The sequence below is a fragment of the Diadema setosum genome, chromosome 17 (assembly GCF_964275005.1).
Source record: "Diadema setosum chromosome 17, eeDiaSeto1, whole genome shotgun sequence".
In the NCBI taxonomy this organism is placed as follows: Eukaryota; Metazoa; Echinodermata; class Echinoidea; order Diadematoida; family Diadematidae; genus Diadema; species Diadema setosum.
The window spans coordinates 4964418-4982798 of record NC_092701.1 but is presented as its reverse complement, the minus strand read 5'-3'; the positions used below and the strand labels follow the sequence as shown (position 1 = coordinate 4982798).

At 38.8% G+C, this 18381-nt stretch overlaps 1 protein-coding gene across 1 annotated transcript in view; it reads left to right on the top strand.

Annotated features, from left to right (window-relative positions):
* Positions 1-15916, top strand: part of LOC140241188 (paired mesoderm homeobox protein 1-like) — a 43627-nt gene extending 27711 nt beyond the window's left edge. The window contains exons 2-3 of the mRNA XM_072320948.1: positions 2956-3164; positions 15569-15916. Of these exons, the coding sequence (XP_072177049.1) occupies positions 2956-3164; positions 15569-15916 (557 nt within the window). The remainder of the gene's footprint in view (positions 1-2955; positions 3165-15568) is intronic.
* The last annotated feature ends 2465 nt before the right edge of the window (positions 15917-18381 follow it).

Sequence of the window (18381 nt, the reverse complement as noted above, 5' to 3'; positions counted from 1 at the left end):
GGACTACATAAAGTACTTTTACTCCACGCCAAGGGAAGGGTGACGAACCTTACAATAAGTGGTCAACACTGCGCAATACTGGAAACAGATGGCATAAAGGTGCCGGTATTCTTACCCCTTCCTAATTCTCCCCCTCCCCCCTTTCCACTGAGAGCAAGAGCCAATGGTCAATTAACGATATTTCTTCCTCGCAACATTAAAACAGAGGAAAATGAAGATTAATGAATAATACATTTCCTTTGAAACGGACTACCTACACAATCCCGACTTTCAATGATTTCAATGATGAGGGTTAGTCCCAGTTCTTATTTGATGACAGTGCCGGTGCGGTTAGCCTTTGGCAAGCGTGTGCCCAGCCTGGCATTTGCCGAAGCTGCAATTTGTAATTGTGTAAAGTAGGTCAGCGACGCACGATCACCTAGTTTGTTCGATGACCAGTATCGAATTCTTTCTTGTTGTTGCTGCTGCTGCTGCTGCCTTTACAAATTCTACACTCGTCCAGATGAATTGATGGCCTCCTGTTGTTGTTGTTGTTGTTGTTGTTGTTGTTGTTGTTGTTGTTGTTGTTGTTGTTGTTGTTGTTGTTGTTGTTGTTGTTGTTGCTATTGTTGTATTTGCCGATATTTTTGATGATTACTCCGAACATTGCCGAGTCTGTCGACACAGAGACTGCCAGGCGTTGACATTGATAGGGCATGAAATCATGATATACCTTTACCTCGTTTTCTCCAATTCACAAAATGCCTACGGTACTTTCAATTCATTCTCCAAGTAATAGTTGTTAACTGTTGTCTAACACAGGAAATTCAAATTGATCAGTCTAATCTGAATTCAACATAGAATAATATCCATGAAATCTGTAAAACAACAAGAACAACGATTCAAGTTGATATGAAAATAATACTCAGTAAGTCGATACTAAAATATAGTATTGACAAATGCCACAGAAATGTATAGTCATGTTACTTAATGCTTGTTTAAAGCATAACCACATTGTCTAGAAATCATTCTCTTTATTAGTAAAATAAAATGAGGCCCTTCGTGAATCCTCCCCTATCTTGCACTTGCACCTTTTTTTTTTTGTAAATCCTAAGAAAAAGGGGATTATGATCGTTGTTTTGTTACAAGGAAAGAGTTGTTACCTCATCAAGCATCATTATCATTATGCATGTTCATTGTGACGGCCCCTGCAACAATTTTCAGCTATGTTATGGAAGAGAAAATGCAAAAGTCTACTGTATATTGTATCGAATATCTCACTGAATGTTTTTCCCCAAAAAATAATGATCATAATTTTTCTTAGAATCTTTAGTTTACAAAGAAGTCCTTATGATTGTGTTTGCGTTTAAGTATTGTAAATTTGAAAAAAAAAAAACTGTTGCAGAAATAATTGAAATTGAAATTGAAAATGAGATAATCAATATGATAATAACATCGAACGTTGCTCCTCTGCATATGTATATCGCGTTGCTCCGACAGGTCAGGCTAGGAAATTTTACCCTCTTTCCACTTTTACACATTCTCTGTTCTATCATGGAGCTACCCCTCTTTTTGGTAGCTCCATGGTTCTATCGCGGCAGTATAGCCACTCCCTGTTATCGGAAGAGTTAACTTTTTCTCATCTCACCCGGCAGAGTTCGGGGCTAGCTGGTAATTATGTTTGACATTCGCAGAATTGATCCGGAATCTGGTGTCGTACCGATCTGCGGCAGAACACTGAGATTTTGTCGCAGATCTTTCGGGAGGGAAGGATGACCAATATTAACCGAATTTTCGGCAATCAAGCCGAGGGGCAGAGTTTGCATTTTAAATGTGCATGGCGCGTCACATCCTCCAACTCACCATGTCCGATATGACAGATTTTTTTTTTTTTTTTATGACAAGTAGTGATTTTACGTAAGATCTCTCCATATATGTCTTTGTGGAGTTAGCTGATGATTTCTGGTCAGATATACAATATCTGCTGGTTTTTTTTTTTCTCCCTTTTGACATTAAGGCTACCACACATCAAATTATCGGCTCGACATCATGTGATTGAGCCACATGACTTTTTGTGATGGATAAGCAAAGAGATGTCTGACTAATCAAATCAACCGAACAGCCAAGTAACCTTAGCAACATATTTTGTGCACGGCAGTGGTGTATCCCCTAGTGGTTTCAGCCAAATATAGTCAGAGCCAAACGTATTTATTTTGCCGAATTAATTGACGGACAGATGAGAAAATGTAGTCCTATACTCTGCTAAAGGAAATAGAAATAGGCAAATTTGTCAGAAAGCAGAGAACGTATGACGCACTTATTCAGTTGGGAGAACAAGAATAGATGGAATCGGATATTCAAGTCGATGAAAGTGCGATCATTTGTTATTTTTGTTTGTCAAGAAATATCTAAACAAGCTAACCGCGAATAAATAATTGAATATGAGGCCACAGATGTAGCATGTTTTGGATGTTGGGTGAGAATATCATCACTTCGACTCCCACAATAAAATCTGAAAGGCTTAAAAGGTTAAACTTTTTGATGCTGTTGTTGTTGTTGCTCGAAATGGATTCTTCAATTAAAGTTGTTTGCAATAACTATAACTGATAGTTTTACAAAGGAGGTACGAGGTGAGCTGTAGTTCTTTATTAGTTTAACGGTATTCATCAGGGTTCAAGCTTATAAGAAGTTTTTTTTTTTTTTTTCAGAAGTGCTTTATGTATGAAGAACCACGATTAATGATAATAATGACAAAGAGCAATAATTAGAAACCTCTAACAGAAAATTTATACCTGATTGACAGAGAAATATATATCAACCGAGTTGACATTTGAAACAATGAACAGTATCAATGAAAATGGCTATTGTAAAAATCGTGACTGCTACGTGGATAGCCGATACTTACAATCGATTCCTCTTTTTCCTCTTTCTCTCCCCCCCCCCCCCCCCAATCCAATTGTCACTTCTAACAACCAGGGTTGCTCGATGACGGCTCGTGTGGGTCACTATCAGACAGTAACGGCATCATCTCGGCCAAGTCGAAGCGACAACGTCGAAACCGGACAACGTTTACCACGTCGCAGCTGGACGCCCTGGAGAAGGTGTTCGAGCGCACGCACTACCCCGACGCCTTCCTCAGGGAAGAGCTCGCGAAGAAGGTCGACCTCACGGAGGCACGCGTCCAGGTCAGTAAAACAAAACCTACAGACAAACAAGTAAACCCTGAACAAACTAACAAACAAACGAAACAACATGCTTAGCAAATACACAGACAAAGCCAATCACTGGCGAGGATTTGACATTGATAGGCCTACTAGCTGATGTGCTGACGGGAAAGTACATAGTTGGGACTGTTAGAAATAGACGGTGCTGTTAATCTTTTATGGATGTTGTATAGACACACACAAAAAAGGGTACGGAGACATAATCGTCCTGACATAATCAGGGACAATAATCCTCTTGCACGTACCTGCATTGGCGCCAGAGCTCAAAGCACAGTTTTGATATTGAACTGCTTTGCTCAACAACTCAATGGGGAAGATTAAACTTGCGGCAAGAAGGCGACGCGTTGAAGCTCGCGCAGGCGCCACGCTGAGGACGAAAATGAGTAAAAGCTACTTGTAAAAACTCGCCAAGGCGCCTTGCTCAGGATGAGAAGGACGCACGCCTAGGAAGTTGCGTTGAAGAGGAATTCCGAACCAACTTAAAGTTAGTTTGATAAAAAAGAGTAAAGTTTACAAGTACTACTGTGAAAATGTGATCAAAATTGCGTGAATATTAAGGAGGTTATAAAATTGTGAAGTTTCACCAGTTTTCACAGAACAGTTCTTGAAGAGCCTACATGAATATTCAAATTCGTGTTTTGACGATGTCTTGCTTAAATTTTGTACAAAGTCTTCAAAATAGAGCGGGTCGTGTAATTATGAAAGCAAATCCGTATTCTTCTGTTTCAACTCAACATATTCATGTCGTTATAAAAAACATGCGTTTAGAATGCATTATACAATATTGTAAAATCTTTCCAAAAATTACATATCCGATATTTATAACATTTCGAGAAGAATTTTGAATTATTCACTTCATTCGAACCAGAATCTGAATCTACCTTAGCCAAATTCTGAAAATTGCAAAAGGACCTTCTTTTTTTTTCTACAACATAGCTTGCACATTGTGGACAACTCATATACAATCGACTCAATAACTTACAAATGGAAAAAATGAAGTCATTCTGAACAAGGCTAACCATAACATGACAGACAGGACAGAAAAACAAAAAGAAAAACAACACAAATAGACTACAAAATCACTAGAACATAACATGACTGGTAAATGCCTTAAAACCTATTCGGAACACAATACGGAACATGAATAATATAGAACGTTTACTAAAAAGCTGTAATATTGTGCTGATAAAATAAAAGATAATCATCTGAGGATGGTGCTATTCAAATTCACTGTTATTGTTTAATGAGAACGCTGCCTTGGGAAAACCCCAAACAAAGTTTCAATTTGCGTTTCATTTGCGTGTCACATCAATCTTTTTACCCCATAGCTTTGTGTTAAATTTGAGCACATTTGACGTATTGGCGCGGAAAGGGTTACTATGAATACAAAGAAAGAACTTTTTTTTCATTTCATGATCCAAAGAATTCCCAACTTAAGGGCCTTAAGGTTTGCAAACTCGTCAAAAAATGGAAAGGAGTCAGTACGATAGGATTTAAGACATTGGCCCCTGTCACATCTGTAGCCTTTTGGCAATAATTTCTGATTAGTACAGCGTGAACGAGAAAACAACATTTTTGCCATGTCCTCCTTTGTGATGTGCATCTTCCTGAATACGATTTGAAAGCAACGCCGACCGTGACCGGGAGTTCCACGTTACATCCTGTCTCTGTCTTTCAAAAGGTCAAAGGTCAGTGTCAAGGTCACGTCTTGCGAAGTAATCGAAATTGACAGAATTTGAAGAGAGAAAGGCGGGGGGGGGGAATGGGCTACCACACATATGTTCTCTGATGGGATGGAAATAAGAGTACCTTATTTTTCGAAGTCTTGTGAAAGATAAAATTTCTGCGTACTCACTTTACCGATAGTTTCTTAGGATCCTTGTCTCAAAGAAACAAGAATAAGCAAACACACACACACACACACACACACACAAGCAACCAAGAAGCATGTGTCGGTATAGGAAACAAGTTGTTTCCCCCATCCCCCCCCCCCCCTCAAAAAAAAAAATGTTTAGCAATGGATTCGTTTTTGTACGACAATCGGTGAGATCCGAGGACTATTTCACAAAGAGATAATCTTATGTGGAAATATTGTATACTAACAGCTGATTCGATGTCCCCTGATTGTTGTCATGACAACTGCAATGATGATTATATAACTAACAGACTTTTTGTTATTGGTGCAAAACTTATCAGAGGAAACCAGAGCCCAGACTTAACTGCTTAATGTGGATTTAGTGAAAGCAGCAATATAGAACGAATCAGTGAAAGTTTGGGGAAAATTGGACAATCGATTCATATCATAATGATTTATCATATCAATCATATTTTCACTTTTCTTAAGATAGTTGGATAGATCACGTGACTTACCTCTTTCAGAGCGCAGAGGGAATGATATAATCTACAACATAATGTCAGTAACAAATTGATGGAATGATTACTTTTCATGAAAAATGAAATTTTGCGGAATTCTTCTTACATTTTAATAAAAGTCAATATTCAAAATGATATCATGAACTGTAATACTATAGTCTCCTTATCCCGCAATGGCAGCACCGAAACTTTAAAAATTCACAACTTTTTGTCCGATTTTCCTCAAATTTTCGCTCACGTGTTTTACTGTTATTGCTGTTTTCATTCAATCCACAGTTTTGTTTGGGCTTTAGTTTCCTTTAATTCGTGGAGGAAGAGCTTATTTCGCTATAACACGCATATTTCCAACAAAAACCTGCACATGTATACTCCAGACTAGTTTTCAACGGGTTAAAAAATTTCACTTGGGACTGTAGAGCTCTACGACTGTCTTGCTGATGAAAGAGAGAGAGTAGAAGAGGGGGATGAAACTCACTTGATTCACTCTGCACTGATTCTACGTTCGTCCTGGTATAGGTGACCTGGAAATGCATTTGATATCATTAGAAAGAAAAAATCTACTGAAGAACAACTTGCGACTATTGATCTGTTCAGTATACTGGGAAAAAAAGAGGAATTTAGATTCCGAATCCTAAATACGGTTGTTGTTTTATTTTACACATGTGGTATTTTCAGCCGAAATCTGTCGAAGCATTTACTCAACGAGATGGTGTAATTTCAAATAAATTTTGTAGCAAAAAAAAGTAATTCAATAATGAGAGTAATGTGATGACATGATGACGTCATTGGTAATGTCTGTATACCCTGAGGAAGCTTTGATATTTTATTTCATTACACGAAGACACAAAATTAAATCACTGCATCTGGACTTACTGTTTAATTCGTAGAACTGTTTCACGTCCGGTCCTTTGATGCTTCTCATCTAAGCTGATGGTTTTAATTTGGTGTCTTAATTGAATGTTACCTGGATGAGTCAGAACTTAGGCCTACATCAACTGATCTCTCATAACATTGCAAATCATCTACAAAAGAGGTGGTTTTTTTTTTCTTCGTGGTACCCAAAGCACTTTACACTTTATTTACTTGAGCTGTCAGCAAAACAGTGCCCACTTCCTGGGATTTGCCTTGAATGTCGGCATAAAAAGGCACATTCACGCGAGGAAGACACCTTGTGCTGGAAGGTTCAATGTTACGTGAAATTTACTCCGCTCGCGATCTACCCACCATAACGAAATGGTGACGTGGGAATAGTCTGATACTTACGAGGGATTTGTTTTTCTTTCTACACAAGAAAACACTGCCCGGATCCAACGTTTCTCAGGAGAATAATTAAAGTGAATTAAAGCCGCGCACGAAGAAGCTCCGCGTCTTTTTCCCCCCTCGGCCACCCAGCAATTCGAGGTCGTCGGCGAACTGCTCGGACGTCGGACACAAACATCGTCTCTTCGTGATTGTGTCCAATATTTGGACTAGCACGTGGTTGACCGGGAAACCTGAAGGCCTGAAAAACAGTGTGAAAGTATGAAAAGCAAAAACAAGACAGAACAAATGCAAAGTTAAAAAATATGTATATTCTTTCCGTTCAAAGAAAATGAGAGGTGACCCCTTTATACTCCTCGTGGCACGTGCAAACATTGTTACAATTATTATCTTTATCAACAGAAAATGAAGAAAAATCATTTAAGAGTCACAAATCTATATAATGTTCAAAATAATAAAGCCACCCAGATAGAATGAAGTCGTTCGACGACATACTAAAATCTATTCAGATTGAAGCTGTGGTATGTACAGACTTAATAGAGCCAATGTTGATCTCCCCTTAAAAATGTATTTTGTTACGACCGTCCTCCCTCCGAAAAAAAAAAAAAAAAAAAAAAAAAAACTGATCACGATGCACGATACCTCACTAACCTTCCACAGAGTACATTACTGAAGGGAAAGCCAGGCCTGGCAAAAATTAAGTCCGCGATAAACATTAGTCGGTTGCCATGGTGACCACCTCCCTGTCTATTACCTTCCTCCACAACTGCGTTGTAATCTGGGAAGGGAGTGTCTGATGGAAAACAAAAAACAAACAAACAAACAACAACGGGAAAAAATGTCATAGCAACCTGTTTGTGTCGGGTTTTTTTTTCATTTCTTTTGTGGCACAACAGAAATGGCCTCGTACTAAGTATGAACACATTTTTTTTTTTTCGAATGCTCCTGTTGCTGTTGTTTCTTTTGTTTTCTTTATTTCGCACGGTTTCATTTTATTTTTTGTCGCGATTTGCCTTTTATCAAGGCGTAAAGATGAGAAGCTCACTCATATGCCTTTGCAAGCTTGCGGTTACTGAGATCCTGCGATATTGCCACCAGACGAGCGTATCGTCGATTATATTCCTTGTTCCTTAATGGGAAAGTGGGCCTATGCACATTTAATACAGGGAGAACGTATACTTCCAGAATGCCATGTATATTAGGCTTAAACCTTCCTAACATTTAGGAAAAAGATTCATAGATAGAAAGAGAGGGAGACTTACGGAGGGGGAGGGGGGGATCAGAAGAGAACATTCTTCGATTCTTGGCTAGCAAGCGTACTGTGGACAAAATTAAATCCAAGATACGTGCAGAGGCGTTGTTAGCGATGATAACTTTACATCGAGAATAGTGTCGCGGTTTAAGATCTAGAATTCCTCCTTCCCTCATTACCGAAATAAAATATTCCCCAGAAGCTATAGCGCAGGGGGCAAGGCGTACTCTGCACTTTTGGCGTGAAAAGCGACGAAAGGCAGACATCAGTACGAGTGATCTTTCGATAGCAGCATCGACCTCCTCATCATCAAAGAAGATACTGCCGATAAAAAAAAAAGACGACAAAAACAAAGAAGAGATCCCCGCTGAAATTATGAGACATGAGCACATAGTTTTTCTGCGGTGTTTATTTGCACCCGTGCGTGTTCAGTGTCACAACGATACGGACTCCCGTTCATCTTGGGCCCGAGTGAAAGATATACGTGTGGCTCACCCGAGCGAGGGGGCATTGAGCCACAATTAAAGCGGGCTGAAGTGTACTTTGGGGATAAATTAAAACGGTTGAAACGGGCCATAATTTAGGCGCAGTATCGATGCTCCATGAAGAATGGTGACATGTAGCAGAGTCTTTCTGGGGCGAGCAAAGATTCAAGAGACAAGAGGGCAAGAGATAAGCAGACAGGTTACGAAATCTCCCACGAACACACAAATTAGGAGAAGATGTATATCATCAACAAAGCTATATAGATGAAGTCTTTCATAAATGTAAATCACATTGTATAAACGTGGATCACGATGTGTGTGCTTCCAACACCAAGCTTGTTAGATACTGATTAGGAGAAATATTTCCACATGACATCATGAAAAACAATAAGCTATTCGTAGCAGCAAGTGTCATCCAAATTTTTTGTCTCCTATTAGGTCATTATTTACTAGTAGCTCTTTATTTTGATAAGTATATCTTGCACGCTCATTGAATTGAATTGAATTGACTTGAATTGAATTGAACTGAATTGAATTGAATTGAATTGAATCGATTTGAATTGCTTCGAATTGAATTGAATCGAATCAATATGGAATATTATTATCTTAATGCGCATCTTTCTTTTTTTTTAAGAAAGCAAGGAGAGAACATAGTTTTTAGGTGTTAAACGTGTTTATTTTACGTCCGAATCCTCAAGGCTTTATGGCTCAATCATTATTCACTTGTGTTTTGCAGTACCACTTTGAAAATGAAAAAAAAAAATGGTTTCTTTTATTTTTATTATTGCCGACCGTCTTTCAGCGAATCCTCTTTGAGAGAAACAATACGAAGAGTCAAGAAAGCATTAGCCATGGAAACATGACATGAATAATAATGATAATAATAATGAGTATGATAGTAGAAGTATAGTAGTAGTAGTAGTAGTAGTAATAGTAGTAGTAGTAGTAGTAGTAGTAGTAGTAGTAGTAGTAGTAGTAGTAGTAGTAGAAGTAGTAGTAGTAATAGTAGTAGTAGTAGTAGTAGTAGTAGTAGTAGTAGTAGTAGTAATGATACTACTACTAATAATTTCTCATTATTATTATCATTATTATTATCATCATTATTATTATTATTAATATCATCTTTATCATTATTGTCGTTGTTGTTATTATTATTATCATTAGCAGTAGCTGTAGCATTATCATTATCATAATGATTGGGAATTCATATTGCGCAGTTTCTATAGGAACATATTCAACTGCACATTCGATTATAATCAATGTTAAGTATTGTTGAATATACAAAATGTGAACAATTACAATAAAATTGTTTCTAGAATAAACCGTTCGCAGTTATGGTTTCTTGAGAAAAAGATGTATATTTCCTTGTATTTTGGGCTCTATTGTGAAATTTCTATACAGTTCGATAGGACGTTTTGTGATGCAAGTAACCTACAGATACGCATCAATTGTGATAACTGGAACACTTTTCAAATCACTGCCCCCAATGATAAACAATACCTTTAATATGACTGAAGGAAATTACTGCGTAGCAGTGGATTGGGTTAGAAATTACGGGACCCGTGTGGACAACCGAGCAAACCAGTGGAGGAAGGTATAGCGGTCAAACCTCGTTCGTCTCCGAGGATAAAGTTTGGATACCAGCCCACGTTTCGACGAGAGAGACATATCGCAACTTCGCAGGTCTTGACAAAATCTCCTAAAGAAATACAGAGAAGAGGGGGAAAGAGAAGAGAAACGGAGCAAGTACAGTTTTTAACAAGTGTCGTAAATTTGCACCGACGGAACGAGCGAGTGGCTGGGAGGTGAAATGGCCGTTACGGGTCAGGTCAAGTGAACGCCTTTAGCGTGCCAGCCGCTTGGTAACGAAAACAGTTTATTGTTGGACAATCCTATACTAGTATGTGGATCAGAGTTTGTGTGTGTGTGGGGGGGGGGGTGGAGGGAAGGGAACACCTGTTACCTAACTCAGCTTTACACCATCATACCTTAGGGTGACGTAAAGTAGAAACACGTTTTTGATAATATCTTTATCATAGCTATACAGTTTTTCTTCCACTGCCAAAGACATCGCGCATACTGAACAATGACCTCGGAGTAGACAGGAGATCATCGAATCTTGTATCCATCAAATTCTTAGAGTAGGATAATGATTGTTCATATGAGGTCTTAAACTTACGCCTCTCTTGTGTCAGGTATACCACATCCATTTTAAATCTCTTCCTCTCTCCCTTTCTTTCTTTCTTTCTTTCTTTCTTTCTTTCTTTCTTTCTCTCCCCTCTCCCTCCCTTTCTCCCTCCTGTCTCGTTCATTCTAAGTGACTGTATCATGTAAACAAACATATTAAAGTCCTGTAAGAAAAAAAAAATGATCGAGTGAGCACGTGGTTACTTCGAGAAAGTTTGGATTACTTTTGCGCTCATTAAAATTACATCAAAATGATCTAAAGGTGTCTGAACTTAAAGGGGGAAATGAAAGATGTGAGAGGATATCTGCACTTCAACACGAACAGAAAACCAGGTGATTTAAAGATTTCATAACTTTTGGGTAAAACAGCAAAGGATGTGTAAGGCTATCTGCACTTTAAAGCTTAACGTTCATACGAAAGTAAAAAAAAAAAAAGAAAAAAGTTCTGCAATCTGTTCAAGTGAGTCATTAGCCCCCCCCCCCCCCCCCCAACAACAACAACAACAAAAAAATGATAATAATAATAAAACCTCCGCGATATAACAAATGTACCAGAAAAAAAAAAAAAACAAGCGCGAGTACTACAGTTATAAAAGTTGTAACACTCGAAGTGGTCATATCTGGAAAAATATTATATGTGGTCATAATGGTCTCCAATAAAGTTTTCTGTTTGTTGTTGGCGCTGGTGGTATTGAAATCTGTTTTCTTATCCTGCTTACTTTTTTTTTTCATATCCAACGAGATGAAGCATCGTAACCGCGTTATTATCAACCATACAAGAACCACTCCTAACAAAAAGTTTGTTTTTAACGCCGCATTTACAACGCTACAGGTTATCTTAAGCTCTCTAACAGATTTCCTCGTCGAGGTGTAGTCGTGAAAATGGCGCACATAAAAAAAAGACCCGTCAAGATCACCTTAGGACCTGTTCACTCCAACACAAATATTTGGAGAATGACGCATCTCTTGCGCACTATGATTTACTGATCAGCGCGTTTTTTTAGTTTCGCCGCATGCGTTGCGTAGTGTCGTCGTAACTTTCGGTTATAAGACCGTGATAGTTCACGGACGCGTGGCCTTTGATTGTGGCAAAACCGCCTGGAAGAGAGTGGTTTATTTAAGATGGAATCGAGTATAAAGTCGAGTGTTCCCTTGCGGTGAAGGATGAGCAGCGAAGAAAATGTGATCGTTATACCTGAAGGGAATCGGCTGTAACAATCGGCCTTCAGGGACATTCAAGAGCGTTGGGAAAAACAGAACGCAAAACTTAATTTCTCTCGATAGCTTGGAAGGTGAGACAACGCCTTTAAGGACAAGAAATCGCTTTGAAGCTCAAATTCAGCAAGATTTTGTGGAATAATATTTGTCCTTATGACATGAAAAATGAAAGGGAATGTTTGTTTATTTGTTTGTTTGTTTGTTTGTTTGTTTGTTTGTTTGTTTGTTTGTTTGTTTGTTTGTTTGTTCATTTCCATCTGAGAAGATGGCTGGATAGCCCATATTCAGCTATGCTAAGCTGGTCTTCTATGGGGTCCAGTTGGATGTGAGGCGGAACCACGTCACCGGGTTAAACACCCTGCTCTTTGCGATGAATGAATGAAGCGGGATATTTTACGTGTGTGAGTTGTGACTCTCTCATACACGGGACCTCCATTTTATGTCCTATCCGAGGGACAGAGTGTTTTGCCTCTTGCTAGAGGGAACGGTATGATTACATACAACATTACTCAGTCCAGACTCGGGTTCGAACCCGGGTCCTTAGGATCGTGAGGCAGACGCGCTACCGACTGAGTCAACTCACCACCCTGAACAATATTCGAATTTCCGTCTGCGTCTGTAATAATGGCTTAGTTCACTAAAGCTGTGTTGTGCTTCCCTGTAATAGTCGTACAATTAGCACCTCAATCCAACGATCAACAGTACTGTTCAGACAAGTTTCTTCCTCTCATACTGTATCCGTTCTTGTATCCCGCCATCTATCGGCTCTTTAGCTCTAAGCTTTTGCCTCGCTCTGTAATGCCAACACACTGATCTCTATAGGAAATACATGCCTTCTCTGTACAGCATGATACAGATCAGTGTGCTAAAAACAGTGTGCCATAGAACGAATGTGTACCGTACATCTGCCAGCAGATCCCTCTCCCATAATATGTAAGGAGTTCTTCTTTAGAAGATGGAATGTAATAATATGAATTCCGAAAGAGCATATCGTTGTTGTTACCGAAGTTGATGGTGTAGGTTTGTTGTTCTTGTTGTTGTTGTTGTTGATGATGGTGATGATGATGATGATGATGATGTTGTTGTTGTTGTTGTTGTTGTTGTTGCTGTTGTTGTTTTGTTCAGTATAACAATGACGTATTTTGGCAAAAAGTGTGCACCCCGCCGGCAACCCAGGAAAGTGTTGCGTGTGATGTGACTCTTCAATGCCTTACAGGAATCCTTAGGGATGAATAGTATAAAAAGGTTGGGGGACACTTCTGATAGCAGTCATCCCTTCCACGGAACTCTTGCTGTAAGATTAACCTTGTGTGTCTTAGTTTTCTGCAGGGCTAGATTTTTAGTTCCCCCCCCCCCGTTGCCTAGCAACACAGGAGAACATTGTCACAAATCCAGGGTTATTTCCACCAGAGGTATACCTAGGAGAGAATTGTAGAACCTCATTGTTTCTACACAGGTGATAATCATGCAGTAGGTCTGGAGCGAACAGCCAAGAGCAGTTGTCTTCATCTCAGCTTGCGAATTCAGTTTCCATGTTGTGTCGTGACAGACTGCACCTTCATCTTTAATCAGAGAAGAGAGGTATACAGGGCGGAGAAAGAGAAACCCTAGAACACTGCAATGAAAAAGATTGTCAGGGCGAAAAGGCCGTTAAGCATTGCCAAGTATATGACTTAAGCTGTCAAATCCAGTACTTGAGGGTTCGTCACCGTTCCGCTTTGAACTATGACGAAAACTTCGTCACCTGTTGCTTTCCTTATTGTTCGACATTTTAGATGGACGAAGTCGCTCGTGACGTTCATCCATTCAAGCGTTTGATAGAACAATGACAGTATTCATTTCTCTCAAGGGAAACATACATGCAAATGGGTACTATTAAAGATACATTTTATCACCATTCAGAAAATACATGCATACATGGAAGAAAACGTCGTAGCTTTTTCTCCACGCTCTCTCCTTGATTCTTTTCCCACCATATCTCCTGGCTCACTCCTTATGCTACCAGAGAAGACGCCTTGCTCAGAAATAATGTCAGATGCTATTAGGTGTTCTGACTAACACATTCTTCCCGCTGCACGCCTTTTGACACATGCGATACGTGAAGTGCCAATTGGGTAAATGTGCGAGCGTCCTTGACAGTGAGTTTGTACTGAATTCAGCGTGGCAGACGATACTTCCGTTTTTCATTTACGATGACCCGGTCGTATCCGCCTACATTTTTTTTTCCGATTCTTTTCCACCGAAACGGGGAATTTCTGATACCATTGTGTCCTTTTGAAAACAGACTTATGTCATCCGAAGTTAGCACCAGGGCTATTCTTAATATTTTCTTAACATATTGGACAAGTCGCCGGTTTTGCACTGACGCAAGGATTGACTAACTGAATTGTTGGAACAGACAAATCGGTTACTTTCACTCATTGCGTATGGATCGAGACATGTTCCCTTCTTCTGGTAGCTAATTTTCGAAATGTGCTCGTGACATTCACACCAGGGTTTTTTTTTTTCAAAAGCATTTCAAGTGTGATTAACAGAGAAGCTTAATGCCATGACGACTGAACGACAAACAGAAAGATGGGATAAAGAATTTCTCATCAATGTTTCCTGCTGAAAAAAAAAAAGAATACAGACACTTAACTCAGCAGTCTACCGTTGCATTGATTTTAACATTGATCACAATAAACTATATTATAAAGACAAAAAAAAGACAAAATTCTGTCATGCACAATGAATGTTTTGGTCGTTGAAAATAATCGATTACTTTTATAAAAACACACAGGCTTAATTCCATACTACATTACCTCTCAAAGCTAGTCGCTCTGAATAATCGCGCAAAATGAAATCCGTTCCATAGCTGAGGGTCAGGCTGTGAAATGCACTTTGTCAGAAATAAGTGACACATTTAATTATTGTCACTTCAATAAGAAGTCATGCTTGACGTAACGAGAAATGAGGGATTAGGACTTCCCAGGGACGTGTGGCTAAATGGCTTAGACCAATGAAAGCAATATCAATATTTTGCTTAGTTACTGAACTGAGACCAATATCGTCTTTTTAACTCTATACCTCAAACTTCAACAATATAATTAGTGGCATAATCTGATTGACAGTAATAGTGAGGAACCTAAAGCTTTGATTGGAGGTATTTTCACGAACAATTGAGCCTTTAAAAGAGGTCGGCTGAATAAATCATCTATAACATGATCATCATAACGATTACCATGATGATAGTGTCTTACATGAAATACAAAAGGGTCACCTCCGAAATGAAAGGGGAAACACACAAACTATTACACACAGTATCTTGAATAAGATTGGAATCTTCACTCTTTAAACAAATCTTTATCAATTTTTTTTTCAAACTTTATAAATTATCAAATCGTTATTAAGTTATAAAAGCAATGTTTGCGTGTCAGTATCTCACCAGTATACGTTTTTTGATGAACTTTGGTATTGACACGCAGTAATGTTTTCCCTTTTCCCTTCTTTCCTTCTTTTTTTTTTTTTTTTTTGTACATAGTGTTCATCGAAAGCAACTGCGAAACGTGTTTTTTATTCTCCGGAGCAATTTTTCTGTTTCCATTCGGTAGGTCTGGTTCCAGAACAGACGAGCCAAGTTCCGCCGCAACGAGCGAAGTCTTCAGGCAGCTAAGGCCGCAGCGGCCCGGCGCCGTCCGTACAACGGAGTGAATGTGGAGCAGCCTGTGGCGCCACGGCCTTGCACCACCACCGCAGAGCTCGGCGCCTCGTGGAACTCAGCCGCAGCCGCCGCCGCCTCGTACGGCCGACTCGCCGGGGTAATGTCTCAGGCTGCTGCTGGTCACATGTCCATGATGAACATGAACGCCCTGGAAAATGCCGGCGGACTCAGCTCGAGCTGGGCGAATCTAAGATTAAAGGCGAGAGAATACAGCATGCAACAAATTCCACTCATCTAGGACCGCAGCAGTATCCATGGCAACATTTATGACGTCACACTGGATGCAAAGTGAAGAATCTTCATGTGTTTGTTTGAAAAAAAAGCATAGTCATTCTATAAGGACCCAGGAAATCTGAGTTAGAGCGCATTTTGTGGACCAATCAAGCTTTCGTATTCAGGGGATTAAGACAAGCATGAAGTAGCAGGAGAGATTTGTGTTTATGACGGAAAGATACGGGACTTCGTCTTGTCAATGTGACACCAAAAATATCAGAAGTCTCAGTCAATGACAACCACACTGGAAAGAGTCCTTCAACTATTTTTCTTTTTCATATCCTAATTTACATCCTGTTTTAATGCTTGCAGTATAAGCATCAAATGCTCGGATATAATCATCAAAAGCTCGAACGTGTACTGCTGATTACATACACCAATGCGCCTATGTAACGGAGTTGCGTTATAATCAAATTTCTGATGCAAGGGGTGTGTGTGTATTTTTTTTTTCAACACTGTTTACATACATTGCAGAAACACACAAATTATGTACCACATTGCCTCAAAGCGTGCATGTCTTCAGCGTTGTCTGGCTCGCTGTGGTGACGGAGTTGTGATGTACGATCTTGCTTTGTATGGAGTTGTACATTCTTGTCCAGAAATTTACAAATGAGTATCATATCTTCTAATTCCGGCATTTGGCATTCAGCATTCAGCGTTATTGTAGAGTTGAAACGGGAAGCGTTTACTATGACTAATAACAGTATGATACGCAGAGACAAGCGTATGATAACACTTTTGTGAGACCCATTCTGGCGTACATACTTGAAAACATTTTGATGCTATCTTTCTATTGTAAAACGTCAAAAGCGCATCTTTTACGATGTAGTATAAGGTATGCGTACTCGAATAGATAAAAAGCTATCATATGCCCTTTTCCTTCTTAAGATGCCACTTATACAAGAATTGTCAGTGAGTTGAATTGGTTAGTGGAAAATGGCAATTCATTGTCAAAAATATATAAAAACACACACAATTTACTACATGTACTCATATTCATAAGAGAAGGCCGTTTTCTTTTTTACTTACAAACGAACTTCACCCCTATAATCTATCGCAGACGTGCATTAACAATATGAATGGTTATCAAAAGTTCACAGTTCATGGAATGTCTATATTTACCAAAAAGAGGGAAAAGGAGTTCTCCCAATATTCAAAAACATGTTCTTGTTGGTATTTGATCTAATGAAAGTCCTTTGGAGACCATAACTGCACCTAGAAGATGGTTGCATTTTACAGTTCATAATTGATAAGGTCTCTCTAACCTCTGATCTCAGGGCTATGTTGATATAACCATATTTTCGTAAAAGAAAATAGTAGATTTTCCACTGAAAATCAGGTAGTTATTTGAGTTTTTTGAAACTTAATGTAACAGTCCCTTCCTTGTTGACAGTAATGTATTTGTTATGTTGCTAAGTCCAATGCACAAATGTTTCTTCAAGAGCTTTTGCAATTGTAATGTGTTGTATTTCACGGAGAAAATGCTTCGTGATTTGAAAGGTAGCTTATGTATAACATTCATACCATTTGTCATAAAACCATCGCCATTGTTGGGATGTTTCCTACTATAAAAGCTTCTGTTCATAAACGCTCTTTCAAAATTATTTTCTCACGTTTTTTTTTAATCAAATTTGTTATCTGAATAGTTATCTTGATAATGTCTACAAAACAAGATTCGGTGTTTAAACATTGTTGACTATTTGAGCTCGAGCACAGAAAAAAAAAATGAAATAGCATCAACAAGGCAGTTGATGACTTGGTAATAATGGTTATTGTCAAAGGAATTCTTACACAAAATCACTCTGCGGCAGGTCACTAGTTTTTCAGTCCATTGGAAAAAGAGGCGACTGAAGGTCATGCCCATTTCCAACCTGGTTGGCAAATTTCTGATTTTTTTTTTTCTAGTCTTCTGATTATCATTGTCATAATGATTTCATACATAACCTAGAAATTCATAAATTTTTGTTCGGTAAGGAATGAGTGTACTCATGTATGTTGATCTCAGTGTAGGCCTAATGGTAACCATTCGTCTGTCGACGTGAATTGCTTTTTAGCTGCATAAGTCAGTACATGTAATAATTGATTAATAGATAAATGAACATAAGAATGTACAACACTGATGATGATAAACAATAGTGAAATTGATGAATCCTTTTGCCCTACACGATCCCAGACGTCTTTTGTGCAATAATGTCACACCATATTTTCACTTTAATGCCTCTCAATTTTAAAAAGAAATACTCAAAAACAACAATGTTGTTTACAAAATTATGATGCATGAAAATTTGCTAGTGAAACAATGTCAGAAAAAACAGATGATAATGTTGAAATAGTTAATTGCGCATGCTCCGATACTTTTGTACCCATTTCATTGCAGTCATCTTGTAAGATTTACTGCTAGACTCTCTATGCCAGCAGCTCTGGCTATTC